General features: G+C 33.4%; 1 protein-coding gene across 3 annotated transcripts in view; it reads right to left on the reverse strand.

The window, feature by feature from the left end:
- Positions 1 to 27,534, reverse strand: part of step (cytohesin steppke) — a 97,319-nt gene that overhangs the window by 34,638 nt on the left and 35,147 nt on the right. For 2 of the 3 annotated variants that reach the window (XM_077443698.1, XM_077443697.1), the window contains exon 2: positions 24,060 to 24,716. The exons of the other annotated variant lie outside the window; for it this stretch is intronic. In XM_077443698.1, coding sequence (XP_077299824.1) covers positions 24,060 to 24,281 — 222 coding nt within the window. In that variant the 5' untranslated portion in view covers positions 24,282 to 24,716. The remainder of the gene's footprint in view (positions 1 to 24,059; positions 24,717 to 27,534) is intronic. 3 annotated transcript variants of the gene reach the window in all.

Here is a 27,534-nt window from a genome sequence, read left to right on the forward strand (position 1 = left end):
GCAACAAAGGCTATTTTCGACGCACGCGGAAGTCACGCAAAAATATATTTGTCCATTTTGTGCAAATTTTCCCCCGATTTGAACAAACCAACCCACGTATAAATTTATTTCGACTTAATAACAACGTTATAATATTATACAAAACACGCACGTACGTACGTACATACATACATACATACATATACGCCATATAAAACCGTGGAGAAGGCGAACGACCCTAAAAGGGAGAACCTGTAATATCTACGTAGTACACAGTACGTAGTCTCACCCCGAAATAAAGGCTCAAAACGACGCATAAAAAGGAAAGGGAGGGTTCGTCGCCATCGAACACGATCGAAAGTGATATTTAATTCGAAATAAAAAAAAGGACGAGACACACCGTAAAAATAACACCGATAACTTTCCCTGTCAAACTACAATTAGGGAAGAACGTTGACCTTTCGGAATTCAGACCCACCCTTTTGAAACATACGTGGAAAAGCGTCAATTTCGCGTGCCAAAACGCGACCATTAAATCCCATGTACGGGGATTCGTGACATGGAAAAAAAATAGTATTTTATTATGCATATAATTTATATACAAGTCCAGACGCAAACAAGCGTTGCAGACAGACTTGGCAACTCTCTCTCTCTTTCTAAGTTTAGTAAGGAAACGTTGAAATTCCGACAGAATTCAACCTCACGACATTATATGTATGTATGTGTGCATGTGATATATTAAATTGTCGACGAGGAAAATGTGAAATTTTCCACTGAAAATCCAATAAGTGAGTGGTGCTGTATTGCTCTCTCTACCTCTGAGTAATCGAAATAATATAAGTATAAGAAATAACAATAAAAAAGCACATTAGGTAATTATATTACAATAAAAACATAACTTTCACACATTTTAATTGTGAGATTTTTCACATCAATATGTCCATATGTATATATCATTGTAAGTCATCAGCCATTGCCTGACAGGTGAGCATCTCTTCCAACACACTTATAGAATATCTCTATATCCATAAACTCTAATTATAATTGATTCTACAGTTTGCGCAAAAAATACTGACCAACGTTTGATCACAGAGATTTAGACAAAAACCACGTCAGATTGTAGCAAACAAAGATTTAATTCGAAAAAAAAGACATCATAATAGAGAGCATTTCAAAACACAAAAACTAACCGATTAAGGCCAAACTTATCATAAAGCAAATCCCATATCGCACATTTACCACTGCACAGGTGGTTAGTTGTACAAAAAACAGCGGAGATGGCACAAAACTGACCTTACATTCAGTTCGGAATCTCGCCATCGTCTTACCTTCAAGACTACTAAAGCCGCAAACAGTGCCGATTTCCAAATAATAGTCTCGCCATTCAAAATACTATAAATGTCCATGTTCCGAGTTATACGAGATGTGTTTGGTTGGAATCAACGACGTGGACTTTGCAAATAAAGCTTTGTGAACGTGGCAAGACCGATGAATGAGTCTAGTATACATAAACAAACATGCGGCTTGAGCAATCCCAGTAATGACGAAAGCTCTTTGTGGAGCTTTCGCTTACCGCAAGCTCATTGTGGTAGGGACGCCACGATAATAATTCAAAAAGCTCAGTTTTTAATGAAAGAACATGAATTCAAATAAAACATCACACTAATATGTATAATCGTTTCGGAATAATTTTAAGTTAAGGAGCGATGCCGTCTCAGTGACATAAAAAATATACCAATGTATACAGACATATCAAACTGCTTTTGAACAATACGAATAACACTCACTCGATATACTATAAGTGAAACATTCCCATTTAAGGCCTCCATATACGATAAGACGTGTATCACAAATATTAAAATCGCGATACATATGTATGTATCAAAATACTTTTTTCGATACGTAAAAAAACTCATATCTCTTTGCTTGCTGAACTATGTATGTATATTAGGTATACAGTTATGTACGTGCATATTATATCGAAATGTCAAATTGTTTGACGTTATCGTCGAGTTAATGAAACCGCAACGTAATGACATTTATAGTAATACGTCAGTGGCGTCACGGTATGAAAATATTATACGACATTTAAAATTACAGCATTTTTCAGTTTGATAAAGCGATGAGACAGTGAATTGCAGATTATGCGGTTTTTCAGCACCACGTCAATACACACTCGGCAATACTTTAATATGGCAATAAGATTTTGCAAACACAACGAGATACCTGGATATAAAATATCTATATAGGAAAACCTTTATAATGCATGCGAAAATTTTTTCTACATAATCTCAAGAGAAGGAGGATTTCAATCAGAAATCTGCGGAATAATAGAAATGACGAAAACGGCAATTATCAGTTTAACAATGATATTTAAAAACCACTCCTCATATGTACATACATATGTATAATGAGAAAAATGAAAATCCGTCCGAGGCGATCTTTATTGATCCCATTACAGTGTATGTGAAATGGGAATCAATAATAGTACATACATGGATGATACACAGATGCTAAAAATGAGAGCCTGCAAACATCGGGTGACTTGCGAGCAACTTTTTTGGGTGACTTTGTTGTGCGACCAGATCAAATTTATGCAGTTGTATGGAGCATACCACACCTGGCAACAAACTGGTTGCCCGAGAAATAAAGTCACCCGACCAACGAGATCAGTTGCCGGCGTTCCGTCAGGTCACTGTGATTGTATTGCTTGGGTGACCACCACGATCCCTCGAAATGTATAGCGGTATGCCATAGTCGGCGATTAGTTTCCGGCGACTAAAAAGTGAAAAAACTATGAGCACGTTTGAATGTATCGTCACATATTGAAAACTCTTATCATCATATTGGTAAGCGGTTTCTTGGTCGTTTTAGTTGTCTGAGTTGAGTGATCAAGAGTGACCACGAGCAATTAACGCTTGATCAACAGTCACCACTAAAGTCACATGCATGGACCGCAAGGTGCACGAGTATCTCCATCCTTAGGGTCGGGCCGCACCGTGCAACTTTGTCGGCCGACTAGTTGCGCGTTGTCTGGTCGCCCTCAACCAAGTCGCTCGCAAGTCGCACGGTGCGGCCCGGCCCTTAAAGAGCTGGCAATTTCAGAGACTTCACAACATGTAAGAAAAGCATTATTTCCTACTTTGATCATGTTGCCAGGAATGTAGCGATTCTAGAGAAGCTTATACTCAGCGGAACAAAAGAGGGAAGGCAAGCGAGAATAAGGTCTCCCATAAGATGGTCAGACCAAATTAACCCTTTGCCCGTGGCAACTTTTGCGGTACTTTTTTAGCGAATTTGTAAATCGAATTTTCGACCATAAATATATATTGTAAAATTTATTCAAGTGACCAAAAATGTCAATTGACACCTGAAGTTTTTTTTTAATAGTGAATCACGCCTGAAGTATTTTTTTTAACAAAGTGAGTCGCTACTGGCATTTATCATTTTACATTGTAACAGCATGACAGTTACAGACATTTTACGCATGACGTCTATAGCGGTCATCCGCAGGCAAAGGGCAAAATAGCTGACAGGATCGTACTTAAACGCTAGACCGCAAGGAGTGGAAGCGGATCGTCCACCGGATTCCAGATGATATCAAAGACCACGACGCTCAGATTGAGCAACGAGGAAATTTAATAATTGTATAAAAATCAAAGCCGATGAAAAGATTTCGACCAGTTTTTAATCTAGCAATTGTTTTAAATAAATGACCTTTAAATAATTAACCACGGTCAATTTTGTGGCCATTTCTGAAAACAACTCTTTAAAATATCCTAAACTCAAACATACAATGTCACCAGGACTAATAAATAATAGTATTATACTATAATTGTAATGTAAATTATTATGATAAAATACAATTGCAAGGATATATCAAAGACGAAATATGCAGTTCATCAAACACAGATTCAGGTTGATGACAGAACGGTGCCAGCCTCTTCTAATAATATACACTTTCATCCAATCAATTACACTCCCACACACTCGACTTATCAATCAATCACACGCGTCACAACATAATTCAGAATTTATTATATCCAACCAAAACCAACACTAATATCCTGTAGATTTGTAGAAAATCTGAATAAACCCTACCAATGCAATATTTATCATACCGAACGAGGTGATTCGAAGGGAGGCAGAGAAAGGGGAGGCAAGAGGGTCAGACAGACCCAAACGAGGATTACCGTGCGAGATTAATTGATATGCTAATCCTCAGGCAAAGGATTTGCGCACACCGTAGCAAAACACACGCTCTCTTCCGATCCATCACGGGTCCATTTTTAGATTGTGCTAAACGAATCAAATTGTGGAACGGGTATCAACAATGGGTGGGTAAATTTAGGCACAATACAACGCATACAGAGATCAGTACGTACATATGTACGTATACAGAGACATAGGAAACTATCCCATAAATCACAATTGCTCCGGCGGCTGGCAACGGGATGCAATCAGTTTATTTGCAATACCTATTAACAATGGGGCGGTGTGTGCGATCATGATGGTAATGATGATGACACAACTGCGAACTAGATATTAACCCTTTGACTGCTACAACAACGATAAATCGTTGTTTTGAAATCGGCGAAGATTGCTACGACGATCGTTGTTGACGTCATTAATTGTCGTATTTCATTACTTTCTTTGCCAGCGCATCAGTGGCACGAAACATTTTTTTTATATACGTATTTATATTTATTTTTCAATCAAGCTTTATAAATATTTATCAATTTTTTAAAAGCTCTTTCAAATTTCGGGTTCATCATCAAAGTAAATTTCGGGTTCGTTGTCAAAGTCATATAAGGAGTTATTACTTGGGAATTGATTATTGTCGATAAATTCATTTTCAGAATCAGTAGAGCTGCTGATTTGTCGAGTTCCTCGGCGAGGAGCTATTATTTCGCTTTCGTCACTTTCACTGTCCGATATCATTTTGCAGAGTTAAAATAAATGGCAAAAAACAATAGAAATCCGCTTTCAATTATATAGGTCACGAGACGTCACGAATTCGTGCAATCAATCAAATGCAACTGAAATGCATACAAAATGTTTATGATACATGTTGAAAAATTATTTGATTATTAGAAACTTCGCATCCTTGTGTGTCTCGCTCACACATATACAATTAAAACCAAGAAAGAAAGAGAGAAAGACCGCTACCTTTTTCAAATGTATCGTATGTTTTAACAACGACAAATACATCGATGTCTAAAAATAGATTATTGAAAAAAATAATGCGTCGGAAACAATCGTCAAAACTTATTTAGTGTATATATGTAGGTATCTCTTTCGCACGCACGCATGTAAAAGCAAGACAGAAAGAGAGAGCGCGAGTCCACAACTGCTTCTTAAAAATGTATATAAAGTATTAAAAAAATTACGCGCGTTCGGCGAAGCAAGTATGTAAAAAAATATATTATATTTATTTTTTTATAAAGTAATTACAAATGTTAGCATTTTTCGCTTGGACATTGAAAAACCTCGTAGCAGCCAAAGGGTTAAAACAGCGCTAGTTCGGTGACTTCACCTTAAAACTATGGCAATTGATCGATCGGCCGATGGGATACTATGCTAATGTTATTTCGGTCGTGTACAATGGAAATGTACAAGTTATATAGTACGTGTCAAAATTAATAGACGTTAGCGATGACATGCTAATGCGAGAATATTGGATTCAGTCTCAGTTCAAATGTGATTTGAACACTTTGCATAGTGTTCTCTTCTTGCATCCTTGTCGAATTCATCGAGGTTAATCATTGGTGGATTTAATATTGAATTTTGTTTTTGTAGTTTTATTTTCTATACATATATATGTACATATATTACCGGGAAGGCCTAAGAGGTGCGCCTAATGCTCCTTCCTGGCCAATTACAAACATCGATAAATAATTATATTTATACAGTATCATGTAGTGTATATAGTGGATAAAGTGGAGAGATTGAACTGGCAATGGTCGGGCCACATGGCTAGGAGAAAATACGAAAGGTGGACAAAATAAGTGCTAGAATGGTACCCGAGAGAATGCAAAAGGGTAATAGGAAGACCGCAGGAAAAGTGGATAGATGAAATTAGGAAAATGTGTGGGATGATGACGGATGAGAGTTGCACAAAACTGAGACAAATGGAAGCGTGTTGGAGAGGCCTTCATCCAACAGTGGATGGTGAATGGATGTAGATGATGATATATACATCTATGGACGAATTCGATAATACTAATATTTCGAGGAATAAATACATTTTACAGAGTATGTAGCATATTTATATGTCAACAAATTCGAAATGCTATAAATTCGAATTACACGCTGACCACTGAGTAATGTTGCAAGGGTTTAAAAAATAAGCTCTTAAATGTGTAAATATTTCAAGCATGTCACAGATTATACTGACACTAGCTCCAACGATTCTTGCGATATTATTTTGATTATATACGATTTAAGTGCCCAATACTTTCCACATTCACAAAAAAATTGAAAAATTTTAAAAATTGAATTATCATTTTATAGAAAACTAGCAACTGATAGAATAATGGATAGTTAAACATGAATGGACAATGTTTCTCATTCCACGTTTAGAAAACGTGAAGATAATTAAACCCAATAATAACCACACAAATTACACCATCCAATGGTGAATAAAATCATCGACGAATATAAAACTTAACCTAACCTAACCTTTAGGGCTTGACCTTTATCCACGCAAAGTTTCGACCCAAACACTCTACCCAACTTCTAACTTCACTGTCTTTATTTTCTCATTTCCCAACAGACAGGTGAAAAACCAATTACGCGACATTGAAGAACCACAGCTCCAAATGATATTTCAAAACAAATTTCGTACAATTTCCACCGGACATCAAAACATTAGCCGCAAAACTTTACACGACTCCACGATAATTCGATTATTATGAACGCGAAATTCCACACAGAAAAATAGTAATAAAAAATGCACATTTTCAAAATTTACAAACGCGTGTATCAGATTAAAGGAAAAAATTAGGTTAACATCAACATCAACGAAAAAATGAGCCGTTTTTCCAAACACATTTACCGTAAAATTGGAAAATTTAACGTGTAGGTAGGTAGTAAGTATAACAAACGATGCACATCGTTAAAACTTTCCATTGAAAAAGTTATTCAAGTCTCTGAATACAAAAACCGAAGATTTTAACGCAAAAATAGAATAAAAAAATAAAACCTTACTCAAACTCGCAACACGCGAAAAATATTCCCGCACAATGTGAAGAGGAGGCTTACCTGCAAAGAGACAAAAATAAAATATATTATTATTATGTACGATAAATTTTAAAGAACATACACACAGAGTGTCGTGCATATTGTTTCATTTTTTTTTGCACGGAATTCAAACGGTTAAATCATATCTATTTCAAAATATTCGTGACCAAATGTGTTACCAGCAATGTATAATATGTAATAGCAACATTTCATAAAATTCTTGCAACATATTATAAAATAACTTCAGGGGTTAAAATTTCTCTTATATACATACATACATATATTAACTTCGGGTTATATTTCCATATGTAACATTGAAAGGATGTAAAACAAACCTAAAAAGGATTATGACATGCCCGATTGTAAAACTAATATTTAAAAACATTTGTATTGCCTTTGATTACAAAAAAGAATTATATTCCTATATTTCACTTTAGTGATCTTTCCAGTAGACAAACGATAAATCTCAATTATTTTTATTAGTCGAAAGTCTGTCCAATAAGAATTGTGTATTTTTATTTATCATACTGCAAAACACCGTGAAATGAAATTTACATAGTTAGTATGCATGTGAGTTGATCACAATGAAACTAATAAATTAGTTCATATAATTAAGAAACTGAACACTATCGGTTTGACCGATAGTGTTCAGAAAGTACACTAGGCGTATTATCGGTTCCACAACAAAACGTCTACGGACCAAACGTCGAACAACACGTCTCCCGCAAAATTCTAATGCGGCATAATGTCTACGGACAAATTGATAACTGTTCAGGAAGTAATGTAATGTGTATGTAAAAAAAATAAATATATATATATATATATATATATATATATATATATATATATATATATAACGCGACATCATGATTACGCACATACACACCGTTTCGTCCTGACACGGTATTATCAAAGTGTACACAAGCATATCAACATGTCACGTGTTAACAAACATAAGCACAAGTGGACGCATACATATTGGATAGTAAATTACCATTGAGCTTTTTGTCCGCATACTACCTGGAGAGGATTTTCCAATCAAAGCGGGAAAAATCGAATCGAAGAGTTTCCATTCGCAAACCGCAAAAATGCTCCAATTAAATGCGATAAAAAATACTTAGTAGAAAAAGATATATGTATTATATTTAAATATGTACATGTATAGATATTTTTTTACTACTTTCCCTCCGTGATAAAAGGTTTCAGTGGTGGGAAATGCGCTCTTATCCGATGACACAACGAAAGCCCATAAATATCGAAGAATCCATAATACGATAATATAATTTCGGGCCATCCATCATCGGACAGACGTATCGAGGCTACGTATCTTGCATATTATTAAAAATATATGGATCATATCCGAATTTTAGGTTCGAAAGCGGATGCGAATTTATTTTATATTGGTATTTTTCACGGTCGCATTTTTTTAAGCAGATTTATGGTTATATATCGCTTTGTGTATAATATATTGTGTAAGTAAGATTTTCGTGAGAAAATTGTTCAAAAAGAAGAGAAACTCTTCGGCAAGCTTTTCCAAATTAATAATGAACATAATGATAGTAAAAAAGTTTTTCTGATGAAGCTAGCGTGTACGTGATAAATTAGCGACTCGTTATTTGGTATATAAAATATGTTATTTCTATGGCGAAAATACTGTTATACAGTACTAATTGAATAAAAAAAATTGATAATGATTTACTATTGAAATAAATGCCTGATTTTGATACAATCTATACGTTAAGGATTTCTGTCTGCCAATATATGTACATATGTATGTATATAAAAATGTTACCATTTCAAAAAACCAGTATAGATCGTGAAGAACGAATACCGTAGATGCCGGAAATATTTAAATTAATGCACATCGATGCTGAAGAAATTTTCTGCATCGTTTTTCAGTTATGTTAACAAGAAAAAAAGAAAAATGAACTATAAATAATACAAATTGAAATAATTCACAGAGTTAAATCACATTAGGCTAAGTGCAACGTTATGCAAAGTGACGCAGAGAAAAGCTGTAAACTTTAATCACATCGGTGCATTTTTGACCGATGACATTTTTGACAACTAATATACACAAGCTCTTTGAAAATTTGTTGACTATTACGAACCACTTCCAGAAAAAATAAAACCATAATTGAATAGACAAATTCGGAACACATAAGACGACCTTTATAAATCAAGATAAGTGTCATTACAGTTCACGACACACACTGAAACGTCGATCACATTCAATCACGAACTAATAGATAAAATAAACGAACCTTTTTATCTATAGAGTAGTTTCTCCGACCATATAATACATATATAAATACATTTATTTTACAAAATTATATCAATTACGTACAATATTCATAGACAAAATCGACCCATTCTTAATTAGATTCAATTTCATTCAAATTGCGGTTATAATAGAAATATGCTTGTTTTAATTGAATTTTCATAAAATATAATTAAAATGTGTAGAAGGCAAATTTGCACCAAATACGTGATTGAAATATGTATTACATCTGAAAGTAATTTGGTGCTTCGGTAAGTAGTTTTAAATGATATAGAGATAACAATACCTGATCGAATTTTGAAAGCGTACAACTGGACGATGATTAAAAATAACATTCGAATCCATTAGCAAACATTACATAAATGTATCTTCACGCTTTAACGTTTCAGCTTTCGATTTTAAGAATTAAACTATTAATGTAGTTGAACGGTGCGAGAAAAAAATACACGCCCATTGAATAACTGAGTGAGTCGTTTCGGATGCGATTTCTTTTTTTCCCGTTGACGTGTTTTTTAGGTCTCAGATTAGCGGTTTGTCAGAAACGAGAGAAGTACGAATACGCCACGATAATAATAATGATAAACGGCTTTAATTTCTTGATGAGAAAAAACTGCTGAATTACTATGCTTCGGTTAGTAAATTCGGTATGAAAATAGTCGAAACTGTGACGAAATCGAAAGCGACAGAGCGTCTTGTTCATAATTTTTACATCCGGGAAATGGATTTTGAAAGAAAAAATCAAAGAGAACTTTCGGATTCGTTTGATTAATTGTGCAATTGATAGATAAATCGTATATAATTAAATAATTCGAAATACGTATTTTATATGCATCTGGATTGAGTTTACGGCTTACTATTGAAAACGCATCGTACATATGCGTCAGTTAATTTATCTTCGATTTATTATAGAATACTAATTATACTAATTCCCAAAAATATTCTTATCTGCAGCGCGTTTATCGTATGTTTAACGGAGAGCTGAATGAGGTTGATCTATTTGGTATTTCCCTACATCAATTCAGGTCTAACATCAAGAGAATCTTGACCGATTGATTCATTTCTTCTCCTACTCTATTTTATAACCTTTTTCCAATATTTTTATACTTTAGTTTAGTTATGTAATGTGCTATTTAATCATGTTATTAGCTTTCATTCTTTTCCTTTTCATTTGTTTATTTTGTACTTACCTTTTTCATTTGCTTTATATTTGTAAATTTCAATTTCTTCTTATATTCTATTTTATAACCTTTTTCCAATATTTTAATACTATAGTTTAATTATGCAATGTTCTATTTTGTCATGTTATAGCCTTTATTCTTTTCTTTTTCGTTTGTTTTCCTTATATTTATCTTTTTCATTTTTTTTATAATCTTTGTAAAAATCTGTTATTAGACTCGGATGTTACATATATGTATTATATATTTACTATTTGTTTTTTATACATATCTACCTCCTGTTGTCTGTTGATTTTTCAATAAATAAAATAAATAAATCATTATTCAAAGTATAAATAATAAAATTTCCATAAACATATTCATATGATTTTGTAAAACGCTGACACTGACGGCATTAAACTCAACATGTCAAAGGAAGTTTACATAAACTAACCATACAAGTGCAAGTACAGGAAAAAGAGGATGTCAAAACATTGTATATTTTCAATTAAGAAGACAGGTCAATGACAGTTCGTCGCTTCCTGTCCTGTCGCGTCGCTTCACTGTAAACTGAGTTTAAAGTCTATTAACACAATACAGCACTGCAAGGCAACAAACCCGGCACGGCAATGCACGGAAAAGACTATTTCTATTCAGAGTATACAGCTGCGCACGTCCAGACAAGATCGGCTTACATATATGTACATTGCAGAGCGCGATGATACGGCACAATATTGCTTGCGTCGTATCATCGAGTCAATGTTATCACTAGAGGTAGGATAGTCACAGTGCTATCCATTGTTCGGCAAACCTTTAACAATGAATTTACAACCATTGAACAATACACGGCCCCCTCAGGCTCCGGTGACTAGTTATCACACTATGAAGTTTCCGAAAATACTAAAATGCGCTTTCTCACTTTCGTTAGTACTCGTGCACTCACTACTATGACGTTACGTAGTGGGTGAATATTTCCACAGTTACCAAAGAAAATCGGTTTTGCTTGATACGTTTCGGTGCATGTACTGCTGTATAATATGAATAGATTTTGTCAGCTACTGCTGTTACGTCTACGCCACGTACACATGATGGAGCATATAAATAGAATTTTCCAAATAATGCTTTTCGTACTGCTTTTTACATGCAGTTGCCGGTCTGCGGGTGTACCAGTATGAATAGGCTTCAAGTGAAGAAAATATTCCACCAAGCTTCAAAATAGGCCGAGCAATAGCAAAACAATAGCAGTTTAATAAATATGTAAGTTCAAGAGCACGTGGAATAAATACAACAAATACAATCAGTTTCGCGAAAATCGGCGTTCAGCAGCAAACGACCGAACTATTTCAGAACGCCTCGGGACACTCGCCAAAGAATTCGTTCGCGGGCTTAATCTCATCCGACGATCTGAATCTGAAAGGTTTCAGGTCCAAACACACAGACTAAACTAAACAACGACTACTACAACAATAATCAAACCATTAAAAATAAAATAAAATAAAACAAACACAATTTACAGCTCATTGTATTACGAATACGTATCGCCCGTGAATGATTCACGCCAACAAACCGCATTCGCTTCCTTTGCGAAACACGAAAAATATAATTCGAGTAATAAAAAATATTACAAACGCGAACGATAATTATCTTATTAACATATTAACCTTTTAATAAAACATTTGAACAGTAGCCGGACAAATTCCGGGAACAACAAGTGTAGGTGCGATGCTCTTTATGAAACGTCTTGTGATTCACGAACAATTATTTTCAAAGGCGACAAGGTGGCGAAAAACAAAATTGTGATTCAGCCGAGTGCTAATTGTGTGGACTTTAGTGATGGAAAAATCTTTAGTTCAGCGTATCTGAACGAAATGCTTCATTGTTATTATTGGAATTGTTCAATTGTGTGAGACATTTATTGGAATTACAGCTATTGTTTAACTGTTGCCGTTGACTAATACAAATTCCATTATAAAATTGTATTAATTTCCCGTTAGAAGCAAATATTATATTATATAAAAAATAAAACGTGTATATAATCATCTATTTTTGTAAGAACGTATTTTAAGTTTTCGAAAAAATATAAAAATAATACGTTTGAAGTGACATTTCTCTGACTGATAGTCTCAAATGCTCGAAGAAGTGCTCGAATGGTACCCGAGAGAATGAAAAGGGTGTAAGGAAGGCCACAGGAGAGATGCATGGATGAAATCTGTAAAATCTGTGGGGTGATGGATGAGATTTGCTCAAAACAGGGATGAATCGAAGCGTGTTGGAGAGGCCTTCACCCAGAAGTGGATGGCGAATAGCTGTGAATTATGAAAATTATGATGATGTTTGTATGTAGAGTTCAGATTTTATTCAATGCCATGTTACATATACAAGCGAAAAATATATTTTAAATTGATATTCATGAACATACATACTACACTAATAATAACTGTACGGTGACCTTGGATTTATCAATTTACTTTGAATTACAAAAAAATAACTACATACTATCGTAAGTGTGCAAAAAATAAATTTAGCAAAATCGAACTCACTCAAAAAAAATATATTAAAAAGTATTATGCAAAAAAGTTAATTATTAAATTAAAAAAAAATCAATTATGTACGTTAATAAGTCTACAACGTGTCTGTGTTACAGATGAAATGTATCTTTCAGTTGTGATATATTTCGACTAGTTGGAATATATTCCATCTAACCCACGCAAGTTGATTCATATGACGGATTACATTCCAACTGGTCGAAATATATTACAACTGAAATATATAAATACAACTATAAAACAAAATACAACAAATACAAAATACAGTTCAACTATTTGGCCACAGTGTCATATTGGGGTGACCTGTAAAGACACTGGTATACTTGTATATTAAAATAAATAAATAAATAAAGTTGGTACCGGGAAGGATGGAGACTAAAGAGGTTAGGTTTTCGTAAAAACGTCACTCGATTAGTAACTTGAGTTGGAAAGGTGCATTTTTGTTTTGATCACATTCTTAGAGTTATCGTAACACAGTACTCATTAGCTTTATTTGTAAAACCTAGCAAATATTAACGCATTGTTGAATTCTAAAGCATTCGTAATAACATCAGAGCTGTCGGAACACAACTGTTATTACAACCGGCGCACATTGTTGAAAATGTATGTGCACTTGTAGAGATATAATTTACTAGTTGAATTGTATTCGAATATAAATGACCTAAAACGCCAGTTGGAATATATTACAACTGAAAATACACCTCGACTGTAACATATTAATTTCAAAATACATACAATGACGCACTTACATACATGGTTAACTAATTTACTATACAGCGTGAAATATTATTTTATTCATTATAAATTTTATATTTATTCTATTGCATTTATTAAAATCGACGATTAAGATTACACAATCATCATCATCGTCTAGAATTAAAAGTCTCAACACATTTGACAGTCTTGAATTTGTGCCTCAGTCCCTCGCAAAAGCCATTAAACAAATTCCAACAATTGGAAAAACCAGATTGACCTTCAAATAAACAACACATCCTTGTTTGACGCATCGCAAACCGCACTATTGCAACAAACTAGATCGTTGTCAACAAATGCACACTGCATTAGAATAAATAGCAGACGAACGCTTACGATGAATCACAGACAACATCGCAAAGTTTACAAAACTTCAAATTAGCTCCAACGCAACGTTCCGAAGAGCCACACACGTAGAAAGTTTACACTGCATTTCCGGCGAACTGCAGCCGATTTCCAAGAGAACGAACGAACCCCTTCAAATTCAAACGATGAAGAGCTACTGCAAGTCGTCACAGATTTTGAGTGTCGTGCCACTTCAAAGTGGCGAATTCGTAAGAGAACCATGTTACACAGCACGGAATAAATATATACACACAAAAATTATATGTTAAAGAACGCAAAAGGGGGCTAATTATAGGGTGTTTTTCCAGGGGTCGTTAACACGCTCGGGTCGAGTGTTCGTATTTGGCTCACCTTGAGCGGCCTTGCCGGTCGCGTTCGTAACACATAACAGGTAAAGCGCAAAACCGGAATGCTGCCGTGTGTTACCTGCATATATGTGTATACTGTTTGTATACATATTTGCCCGCTTTATGTTTGGAATTTATTTATACATTGATGATGATAAAATATACCGGTGTAAACGACACAATTTCGCACGGAGAATGCGTCTGAATGCAGGTGTGTTTAGTAATGGTACTACATTTTTTAGTAAAAATGGTAAAATGTATATGGTGAAATGCCGCTTTATGGGTTACTATCTATAATTTGTAGGTGATAATTTCATAAAGTAGTTGTAATTGAAGCTCAAGTAGAACAACTCGGCACAACACTGCATGAAAAAGACTAGTTCTGTTCATAATGTACAGCACCGCTCGTTTTCGATACGATCATGCTTGTTTTGGACGAGTACATGACAAAAACGATACGGCGCAATATCGCTTGCGTCGTATCGTTGAGTCAATATTGTCAAATTATGACGTTTCGAAAATATTCCTAAGGCAAAACTTTCGTTAGAAAAGGTGCACTTGCCACCATGACGTCATATCATCATGAATATTTAAACAATGGTCAAAGATACCGAAACGTATTTACTCGATACGTTTTGGTGACATTTATTGCTATATAATATGAATAGATCGTTTCGGTTGCTGATAAGTCACATAAACATTACGGAAAATATATCCATATAATATTAGAATGTACTAAAAAATATCTATCTTTCTGTTGTTTACGTGCAATTTTCTGAAGATATTTGAAAAATATGCAAAAGTAATGAAAAATAATAGTAATGAAATTATATTCTTTGATTGAGTATCCAAATGTATCCAGTTGAAGCATAAATGAGTATTACTATAAAGATGTTGAATAAGGTTTTATTTATATCACATATTATTAAATAATTTAGTCTCACTTACTAATACATATTAAGGTAAGGCTTTAGAAGGAAAATATATTTTGGCTAAACATACATACATCTAAATCTTACTATGGAGTAATTAAGTCTCGAACACAAACAGACGTATTTCAAAATGTCTAGGAAGATTCACTATAAACGTCAATACATTGTACAAACTTGAACTAAAAATAAAATAAAAATCTTCTTTAGCACTGAAACGATTCTATCTAACATGTATGGAATGTAAAAAATAAATTTAATACAAAGGTAATTTTTCTGTATAATAATGAAAAACAAACGTCGAACCCAATTGCACCAATTCGAATTTTCGCACATTTTAATGAAAATACTAACTTAAAAACCAATACTTTTACAATGTTGAACATACTAAAAACAGCACGAGATCAGTCTTAGCACATACACACTTCCGGTAATTTGCAAAATTAATTTAATAATATTACATAGCGAAAAAAATCATACATATTTCCTTTCATACAGCATACAAATTGCAAACAACGATTCGAAATGTCATATTTTACTTAAGTAATGAGGTAACTCATCTCGTATTTTGTTCATTCGCGTAACTCACACCCACGCCAAATTATACATCGCATTAGCGTCACATATAACAAAAACTATTTTTGAATAAACACTGAAAATTACTTAACAATGCAAAAACGAACAGCAGAAATTATTACGTTTTAGGTAAGCAGGTACGGAAAAAAATTCTTCGTGTTATGTCGTTCACAAATCGTGAAAAACGATCACGTGCCTGATCGACCCGAGCTCTAATATGGACATGAGAAAAAATTGACTTCATATTGAGAGGTGTGTGTGTAATACATTCCGAGAAAATCGATCTCTATAAGTGTATCTTACCAAATATTATACATATGGTATTGTGTGTGTGATGATTTTTTGAATGGAAATATGTATAATCAATTTGAATAATTCATACTAAAAAAATTCTCAATGTACACATATACAAATATCAAAGTTAAAAGGAAAATTTTCCGACGTCTTGTTTATTAAAATTATTTTAATATACTTGACATAAAAAAATTCCCAAAATTTACAGAAAAAAACTTTTAACGACTTTGAAAGCGTCTTTCAACAGTAAATTGAATTTAAAAAGTATGCGTACCGATCGATAGCTTCATAATAAGCCAAAAAAAATATTTAATTTTTATTCAAAATATCTCTCAAGACTCCTAAAAGAAAAATCGAACAAATTGATTAGAATCGGTTATGTTTGGAATAGTCTTCTCAACAATGTAGTAATTTCTAAAAACCTTAATATTTTTAAAAACAAGTTACATAGATGTCTTTCTTAAACTTGAAGTTTCCTCTTTTGATATATCTTCACTTTTTTCTACATATATTTTCGTTTTCTTTTAGTTATCATTTTACTGTTCAATATTTTATCTCTTTTTTATTTCCGTTTATTTCGTTATTTCTTTTATTTGTTTATTTTTTCCTCTCTTACTTTTATTATATCATTGTTATCTTGAATGTTTTATTTTTTTCTCCTTAAATTTATAAACATATGTAATTCATATATAAATCAAACACCTTGGGTCAATCGGCTTTACCGCCACCCCCAAGTATGTTTAACATATAAATAAATAAAGAAATAGCCAGCACTATAACTTGGTGTTAAAGTTAATTTTAACCATTGAGAGATTGTCGGGTTCAATCCCGTGGGTTAACAGCAATTGAAAAGAATTTATTCTGAGTATTATCTGTGCTGCGGGTCAGACTTAAACATTTGTGACTCCAAGTCGATCGTTTCCTATTAAAGTTTGCCAATTTATCTGATGTCATTGTTTCAACGGTTTCTTATCAAATTGGCAAAAACCATCCTTCCCAATTAATCACCAATATGATTTCAAAATTTATATATATACAAGTTTAATACGATAAATGTCACTCAGGACAACCCGATAACGGCATCTAGAAAAAAATAAAATAATGGGTCCATCGGTTATGCCACTTTTCCCTAAGTATAAATAAATAAAGATGTATAAGTTATGAAAATTTTGAAGGGAGATCTGTAAACGACTGGAAATATAATAATTAAAGATTTGTTTCCACATAGCAGACGAACTGAATAGCTTCAATCGTTATTACTTCATTAGAAGTGCCACCCAGAACAACGGTGAAACAAGAAAAATGAATTCCAGATATGAAACAAGAGAAGACTGAAGAAGAAGAGTAAATGCATTAGGTATCTGATTAAAATAAAATAATTTAAATAAGTAATTAATATCCACGTATAAAATGTCCACCTGGTGGCATCAAAGAGTAACATAGTTCATTACTCATTCGATTTCAAATTAAAAAAAAATCATATAATACAACATTCGACAACACCAATGCCACAAGGAGAATAACGCTCATAGCCAACTGCATATCGCAAAGTATCCGTCACCGTGTCTTCATAACGTACTAAAATATCTATGACTAATAAATATTGCAAATCAATTTCATCGCTCGAGTGTCAAGTTGATACCAAATAAACGTCAAGAAGCGTAAACCAAATGTGCGATAATACAAATTAACATTAGCATAAAATGCCCAGATGTACGCCCCCGACAAAACCTCAAACCGATACCCAAGAGTTAAATAACAAAACGGTTGATAGAACCACCCACGACTTCTCTCTCGTATGCAATAACACTATCTTCGAACGAAATCTTGAGTGTCATGACACAAGTATGTCTCGTAAACAGATGGATCTTGGAAAATGCGTGAGATAATGATGCAAGGTCGACGTTGCCATGAATAGTCGATAAAAGTGCATGATGCCATCAGAGGCTACAAATCCTGATTTGCAGACCAAAGTCAAATCGATATAGAGCCAAAATGGAGAAACTACTACGGCATAAAAGTTACACTTTGAGACTATTTTCTTGTAAAGATTCACTTGTTCAAAATTTCTACATATGTACATATTGTACATATAATATATGTTTCTTAAATTTCCAACAAAACTGACGTTTTTCAATTTATAATACATATACATATGTACATAGTCAATAATAATAAAATAAAATATTAAAATGATGTTTATAAAAAACGAATAAAAATCCAGTTAAAAAACAACCAAAACAAATAATATGTAGAAGTAGAATAAATACAAGAAACACCACAATTTATGTATTATTTAAATTCATTCCCATTAGAAATAGGAGCGTTTTATATTTATTTCTAAAACATTGTATGTTAATTCAAGAAAAACATGAACGAATGTACTCGAGTGTGTTTTAAATAAAGAAAAATATTCTTAAAGGTTGAATAACACCATAAAATCTATAATCAAAGTTCATCATCAACTCGCACGATTATCACCCCTCTTACACATTATAACATTTAACAATACAAAAATAAACACAACACCTAAATTCGCAGCACATAAGATATTTGTATGTAAATGCCGAGGTCGGCTAACAATCGCGCAAAATCGAAATGTCAACAGAATTTCTTTCTGTGTTCCTTATAAGATTAAAAAATAAAATTCCTTTAACTTTAATTAGAACGGGAACAATTCAAACAAAACTTCTTTCAATGATAACAACTTTCTATTCTATTACGAGCATGGAATTTGCACGCTTACAAGTTACAACCATTTACAACTCTACATGTGTATGTATGTATGTATTTACTACAGCATACTTTCGGTGCAAAATATTTCAAGAAAGAATCCCAAGCCGTAACAGAAGAAAGACGGGAATAAAAATAAAAACGAATAACTTAGCTTATTTAAAAGCGTTCCTTTTATTCCTTAGCTTATTTAAAAGCGTTTTTGGAAAACTTCACCATAATAAATGAACGTCGGAAAACTTCTTGATGACGATAAAAAATTTAACCACTCCGCTAGCCGTTAAATCCATTAAAACTTCTATCCCACTGTTTCGTTAGGACAATCAAAATTGACAACACTTAAAATAACGTAAAATTAAAAAAAAAAAACAATGATCATTATAAGAACAACCCCCCCCCTACCCGCCTCGGGCGAACCGCATTCCACAAAACCACTCAAGATTTTTCCAACCCGTAGAGTAGAAAGCGGTTCAAAACCTTTCAGGTAATTTTTATTATATCATTATTTAATTACATTATGCAATTAAATAATAAGTAGTAATATTAAATAGTAATTTATTAACTCGATATGGTAAATGGTATGCATAAAAAACCAATTATTTTTAAGACCAATGCACTATATTTGACTACGACAAAATTAAGCGACTTTACCTGTACCCAAGTAAAGAACTCTCACCCCTAGAATGGCGTGCACCTCCAGGTAACAACCACTGCCGTAAATGAAGCAAGAATATTTTCTAATTTATAATACACTATACAAATAGAGTTGAGAGCATCCGACCGTTGTAAAATTAGAAGTCAGTAAATTACAACGTCGTCGGATGATAAACAAACCGCAGTTCAAGTGCAAATGTGCTCGCTTCGCTATTCATAAACGTGAGAAATGAACGACTACTACGGTATATATGTATGTATGTATACATAATATAAACTCGCCGGGAATTTCATGGTAAACATGATTCTGAAACGAGATTATCTTTCGATTAGTTTCGTCGATACGTTAGCAAACGTTTTCATCGTCTGCCAGACGACGGAGGTATGGTTTCTTTCAGGACCTGAGAGTCCCCCGAGATGGTATTTTAAATGCGATAATAAATTTCTCTCGTAGCAATCGAGTGCGCTTTGAGATGCCTAAAAAAACATCCCCTTCAAATAAAATGAGATGGGGTTTTAAAAAAACGACAAGAATCTATTTGCCTTAGGAGACGATTGCATTTGAGAGTATGTACGTGAAGTGGGTGACACACGTGATGGCATTTGAAACAAGTGTCTTCGATTAAATGCATTAATGTTTTTGGACATCCGCTTGGAAAGATCTGTGATTCGAGCACATGTACATATGTAAAAGTAAAAATAGTCACTGCTTTAACTATTGAATTTCGGTTCAACTGTGAATGATAAAATGCATAATATGTAGAACCAATCTCTTATTTGCATATACATATATAACTTTTATAAACTACAAGTCCAATTATTGTAAACAAATCTGTGCAAAAGATAGTGCAAATTTAAAACGCCATAAGAGTCGACGTAAACTACACTAGGCGCAAAATAATAAAAAAAAACACATACAAGTTGAAAACACACTCGCGTGAAAAGGGTCAAGTAAAGAGTTATGTGAATCTTATATTTCTCGTTTATCCGTACGACGAAAAAAATACAAATACGGTAGAGATGTACCCACCGGAGTGGATTTGTCGGCCGCCATTGTAACCCCGATTCAGAAACGTTAAACGGAAAACTTCAATTCAATACGCGTTTTTCCACCATTTTCAGACACGACGGCGAAAAGCGGTTTGTTTTCATAACGATCAAGAGGAAAATCCCAAAGTTTCCCTTTTCATTTTATTTCTTCCTACACACAAACGTATCGTACATATATTACATATGTACACACATTGCGAGAATTATTTTCGGCTCATTTGGTGCCATATTTATAGCTTTGTTTTTTTCAAATGTAACAGAAAACTCTTACGTCCGCAAAACTACATAGTATATAAATCCTCCCACGTAATTATTACAAAGTAAATTGCGCTGATTTTTTATTTTTTTAACATTAATTTATTCATTAACTCTGCAATAGCACATCAATCAACGATTCCGTGAAATGCTCATTGTAAATTTTCTCATAGTCATACTCCGCTATTACGGTATGATATAAGATCAGAACTTGGCAAAGGATTGTGTTGTGGATTATTTCTGCATTTTACCCACCTACGCTTATTGTAAGATATATTCTTTTCAGACTACAATGACTCGACGGTTCTATGTATAATATTTTGTTTGCGGTTCATTTCAATTCGTCGATAATGGAGATGTGTCAAAAAAATACAAGGATGTGTCGAAAATGGCGCGTAAGATGGAATGCTGCATGTATCCTGAACAAGTTGTAGTATAATCAAAAGTTATCACACAACAAATATGTATGTCTTCAGCTCGGATTAATATACTTAAATATATATTTTTGGATGCGGGAAAGGCGCTTTATTAATGAATGAAGATTTCATCTAAGAAATTTTCATTTTATCTCAAATTATTACATATGTATTTTGATATTCATATGTGCATATGTTCACCATAAAATTGTAGTTAACGTTTGAATTAAATTACAAAAGTTTTTTTCACTTAAAATTTAATCTATTTAAACACGGACACACCTACTTTTAGCTTACGCTGAAATCTAATTTATTATCACATATCGATGTGAGGACGATACTGAATGTGGGTGCGGCAAATGACGCGATATACATACATACGTCATCGGGAGGACACATACATACAAGATTGATCAGTATACATATATGTACATATAATCTACTAGCAGCACTTGTATTTGAAGAATAATTAAGTTTTAAAAAACTTCATACTTCTCCCGAATTCATTAAGATTTTATTTCATTTTAATAAAAAAATCATTTGCACTAGTGATAATAATATATATAAAAACGGACTGTCGCTAAATATATTTGTATATTTGTATGTATATTTGTATATTTGTATGTATATTTGTATGTATATTTGTATGTATATTTGTATGTATATTTGTATATATGTGACGGACGATCAACCGTCAACCAGTATGGGGAACAAAATTTTTTTTTTTTTCATTTTTTTCATTTTTTTCATTTTTTTCATTTTTTTCATTTTTTTCATATTTTTCATATTTTTCATATTTTTCATATTTTTCATATTTTTCAGTTTTTTCATATTTTTGTTGTGTATTATTCCTGTGGAGTTTTTCACAGCAAAGTCCTTAAAAGTCTTAGTTCGGCAATTTGGTGCCCGCCAGTAAATTTCACGCTCTGCATTTTATAGCATTCGTTGAATCATTTTCAGGACACGCATAAATGAATAAAAAGGACTCGGCAGATCGTGTTTCGTAAAATCCGATTTGTGGCTCCAGGGATTTGGCGTTTGCTTATTAGCATATTTTCATCATAAAACGTGAACTCTGATACAATGTTTATTTGAAATCTCGACATTTCGGTTAGGCGTAAGTTCGCCGAATTCCAATTCGTTGAATTCAAATCGAAAATTGGTTTGTCGAATTCAGAAGCAGTGCAAAACAGCATTTAAATCATTATAGGAGGACGCAAGTAATAATTTAAAAAAGCCTTTAATGAAAAGTACACATTTCTTATGTATAATTAATCCAATTAGCCACCAATACATTGAAAATAACATGAGACTGTTGAAAAATGAAATTTAAGTATGTATTGATTTTAAATCTGAAACCATACAGTAAATAGGTAAATGTATAGAACAGTAGCTTAATAATTTTTTTTTTAATATTTTCAATGAAATGTTCCTGATAGGAACGTCTAAAAATACCAAAATTAAACATTCATTTATTAAGGAAAAATGTGCCGAGACGCAAACTTTAAGCATATATATACATACATATTTTGGGCCATTTTTTATCATTCACATAATATTTTATAGTTATATTAATTTTTTCCTCGTTTATTTGACTTGTTTTACTTCTAAAATCCATCTTAAATATTTATTAAAAAATGGCTCCTCAAAAATATGTACTTCCACATAGTACTTGCACTTGCAAAGATTAAATTGGCCTTTATTTTTTAATTTCCTTTTGTTCTGTCGATCTGTAAGTCCTTATCCTTCATCTTCTTCTCTCAACGCAAACGATACGTTTACTTTCATTTCTTTTTCTTCCCTTTTTTGTTGCGGGAATCGATTCTCGCAATTTTCAACTTTGCCATCCATTAAATCGACGTCCTTTTTCCCGTCGACCGGTTAAGGTTTCTTTGATAAGAAGACCCTACTTACTACACTCGTTTTATCTTCTTTTTGCTACGACCCCTGTCACAAAAAAGGATAATAAAAACATATACATTATTATTAATGACTATTTATTACAGCAACAAGAAAATATGTCGATCGGATTTGTCGTTACGCGTCCATTCACTGTTTTGCATTTCAGTCATTCTTTTAAGGTTACGTTGACATCATTGCAATGTTGCAGACTAATAAACAATAGTGAGAAGGTCACCGTTCGAAAATTTAAAAATATACATAAAAAAACCATTCACCTTCACTTGGTGTTTATAATGCAATGATCAAAGCATAAGTAGGTAATTCAATCCACCCACTTTAATCCTGCAGTGAGAAAGTCACATCCTTGCAAACGATAATCTTAAGATTACCTTTATACATAGACTAAATTCAGTATTTTAACGATGACAGTATGGGGTAATATTCGTTACAAGGTCACTGGCCCATTTTTCCACGACGACACATTGTATGTAAAATAACGGTCTTAGTCTCATCAGGTGAAGGCAAATTTCATAAGTACGAGGAAAATTCGAATATTTATATTGATATTTTTTACACATTACGTATATTTAAAATTAAACAAACCAGTCTCGAGATGGTGGTGAGGTCCCAAGCAGACCTGGCTTTGGACTGGCATCCAGACGAAGGTTTCTTCCTGCCCAGAGATCCATAAAGAGGGACTGCAGGAGCTGTGGGTATAGCCCCAGCACTGTCCTTCCGTCGACCGCGGGCCCCTCGCCTCAGCGAGTTGAACCACCCTGACACGGAGGGTCTCCTATCATGGTCCTGCTGCGACTTGATGAACATCTTAACTTACTCAATAAATACACCTAAATATAACCCTCCAATTGACTAGCGAACTATATAAACTAGTCTTCGTATATAAATATCACAGACGACGGAGATTAGTATTGTAATATATTACTAATTTGTAGTGACCCTTAACTATGTAGGTATCAGACATATAACATCAAAATTTATCTAGAATAGAAGCGTTTCCAAACGAAGGGCGGGAGATGTGTTACGTACATTGTCCCGCCCTTTAAATAGTATTATTTCAAACACTCACTAAATATTATTATATTATTCTATGATTATCCAAAATTGCACTTGGTTAAATTTTCACTGATTTTCTATTGAGAAAATGCACTTCATTAAAACACTGCACGATTGATAATGCGCTTCGATCATCGTATGGTTCAGTATACTTATTATCGATACTATCTCGAGACACATTCACTTCTGAAATATTCAAATTTTAATCATTAGTACAAAAGATTCGGAGTTGAATCAGTGCGTTTTTGAGTTCGGCCTATGAATTTTTATATAAATATATATATGTATATAAATTACGTATCATGACATCAAAGTACACACAAAAGCGTTGTAAATCATCGTAATGCGTAGATCTAGATGATAAATCGCGTCGCGTTTCGCGAATTTGCCCAACACGTACACGTATGTCATTCTAATGGATTTGACGCATATTGTAAGGGTAATTGAGCAAGGGTTGGATTTAGTCGCCGACATTATTTAATTTAAACATAGTATCTATAAAAATAGTGACTTATAAGCAATTTATACTCAAGAAATTATTATAATTGAGACAACTAATATGGTCTGTAACGAAGCTTCGAATAACGAGCTAATTACAAACCGTAATTACGCTTGCCTATGAGTGACCTTTTAGGTTAAATAAAATTTAATTGTGATAAGCTCTAGAGAATTGTCATTACTAAGTACAAAATAAAGTCAGTCATGAAAATAAATCCAACCAATATGTTTCAAATTTAAATATTTCAACAGAACGAAAGACTATATAAAGTGTAACTCTCACTCGTAAGAAAAATATAAGTCTCCATAAAACATAATTGTGTATTTTATAAAAAAATAATTGTATTAACTTTCATACATATATATGTATCATATAAAGGGAAAGGAGAAATATATACGAAATTTCGGCTGAATTGCCATAGCATATATCAGGCGTGCTAGCGGTTTTTACATGTGCAAAACTATCTAAAAAAAACTGTATCCGGACATTTCATCGCGGGGCAACTCATTGACAGATTTCATGCAAATATTGTTTTATCATACATAACTACACATGCAAGTTACTCTTTTTTAATGAAATTAATAACGATAAAAATAAGAACAATAAATTATATATTTTGTTCGAAAATTGTACATATTTGCAGTTAATATAATTAAAAAATAGTTGCACAAAATCAGTCTGTACTTTTCAATGAATATAAAGATATGAATCAAAAACGACGATCAAGCGTAAAAACCTCAAATTGAACGCCTTTGTAACTGCCCTAATAACGAATTCGTACAAAAGAGATGAGCGCTCGTATGTCACGCAAGTCACAAAAGTACCTATCTGGGATCAGATATGTTATGAATACCTACATATACTGGGAAAAAAGCGGGAAATGTGGTTCCGGGTCGTTTGTTCGCAAGCTTCATCCCTCGACGCGATAAAAACATTCATAAATCAAAAAGATTTTTGGCTCGTTCGACGATTTTTCCATTGTTTGTCGAACGCTAAAGACTTGGACGCCTTTCCCAACTAGCAAAACTACTATATACCGAGTCTTACGTTAAACGAGGCAATACGTCAAATCGGAAAGGGAGAATAGAGAGTATATTAACTGTTTGTTTGTTCCAAACTAGCGTCGATCCATTGACAAACAACCTTCAAAGTCTTCTGTGATTTTGGCACTGTATCCATTCGCCGATATTAGACACCAACTTTGAAGGAAATGAAAATGAACAGAAACGATACGAAATTCATAGATAGTTTGCATTGACATTGTACTTCAACATTTCATATCAAATTCATACATACATACATACATACAAAGGACAATCTTCAAAACTTACAGATCCAGACATTTCTTAAAAGTTTCGCAGGCATGCCAGAATCAAAAACACGTTTGATATAAAAATTCAACATACATATGTTGCAGTTACAAATTTCGCAAAGCTAATGCACTTTTGAATACATGGCATGAAAGCTAACAATTGTTCAAATGTACAGACTTACAGAGCAATCAGTATATTGCGTCAAACCGCTTTAGTTTTGAAATATTTGTAAAATCTAAAACATATGTACAAGTCGTCAGTCAAACTCATTTCTGACAATTGAATCTAACTTGGATCATATCCAATACACGCAGAATAAAATAAAATAAAATAAACCAGCCACCAGTGAATGCTACGCGTCTGCTCAAATACCCAGGGCTACGGGGGTGTAGGCTTCGAATTTATTAATGAAAGCTATGGGATATAGGGGTGGGGGTGGTCTAATGTAGCTGAAACTGCAGATAGCGTAAGGTCGTAATTCACGTCTGCACCACGTTTACACGTGTACCTGCATACATATATGCATTTGCGTTTGCACCGCGTCTGGACAAAACCATGCACGTGTTAAATTAAATTAGTATCGAATGCACCGAAAATTGCGAAACTGGTTGAGCCAATTGAACGAATCAAAAGTAGGTTACAGCAATATTATGGCAGTACTTACTATTGTTTGCAATGCGTCATATGACGATTATTAGTACCTGAACGTTTTCACAACGTAATTTTGTCGTTAAATTTTAATCAACGTGTATCTTACGCTCTGTCGGTTAAAGTAAACTGTTTTGTATTAGAATGGTGTTAATTTCAGTTGCAATGTATTTAACGATGTCTATATAATGAAATTATTTTTATTATTATTTAGGTTTATTTGCATCTATATTATACCTAATTGAGGTTTGCATGTCATGTATGTATGTATGTATATGCATAGGTGTCCTCGAGTATCTTTTTTTTCTTATTTAATTTGATGCTCGTTTCAAGTGAATTCAAGAGGTCTTTTGGGTTCCTATTATCCTTGGATAACGAGAACGCCCATATAATTGAATAGGCTTCTATGGTTTTATAGGGTAATTTAGGAGGCAAATGAACACTGACGCAAATGGACACTGGATGAAACTGAAGCAAAAACCTCCATAAGTGTGGGTTCGCAACTGAATAAAAAATACAATTAAATTGATTTTCGATCATATGC

Source organism: Arctopsyche grandis, chromosome 13 (assembly GCF_051622035.1).
Source record: "Arctopsyche grandis isolate Sample6627 chromosome 13, ASM5162203v2, whole genome shotgun sequence".
NCBI classification, from domain to species: Eukaryota; Metazoa; Arthropoda; class Insecta; order Trichoptera; family Hydropsychidae; genus Arctopsyche; species Arctopsyche grandis.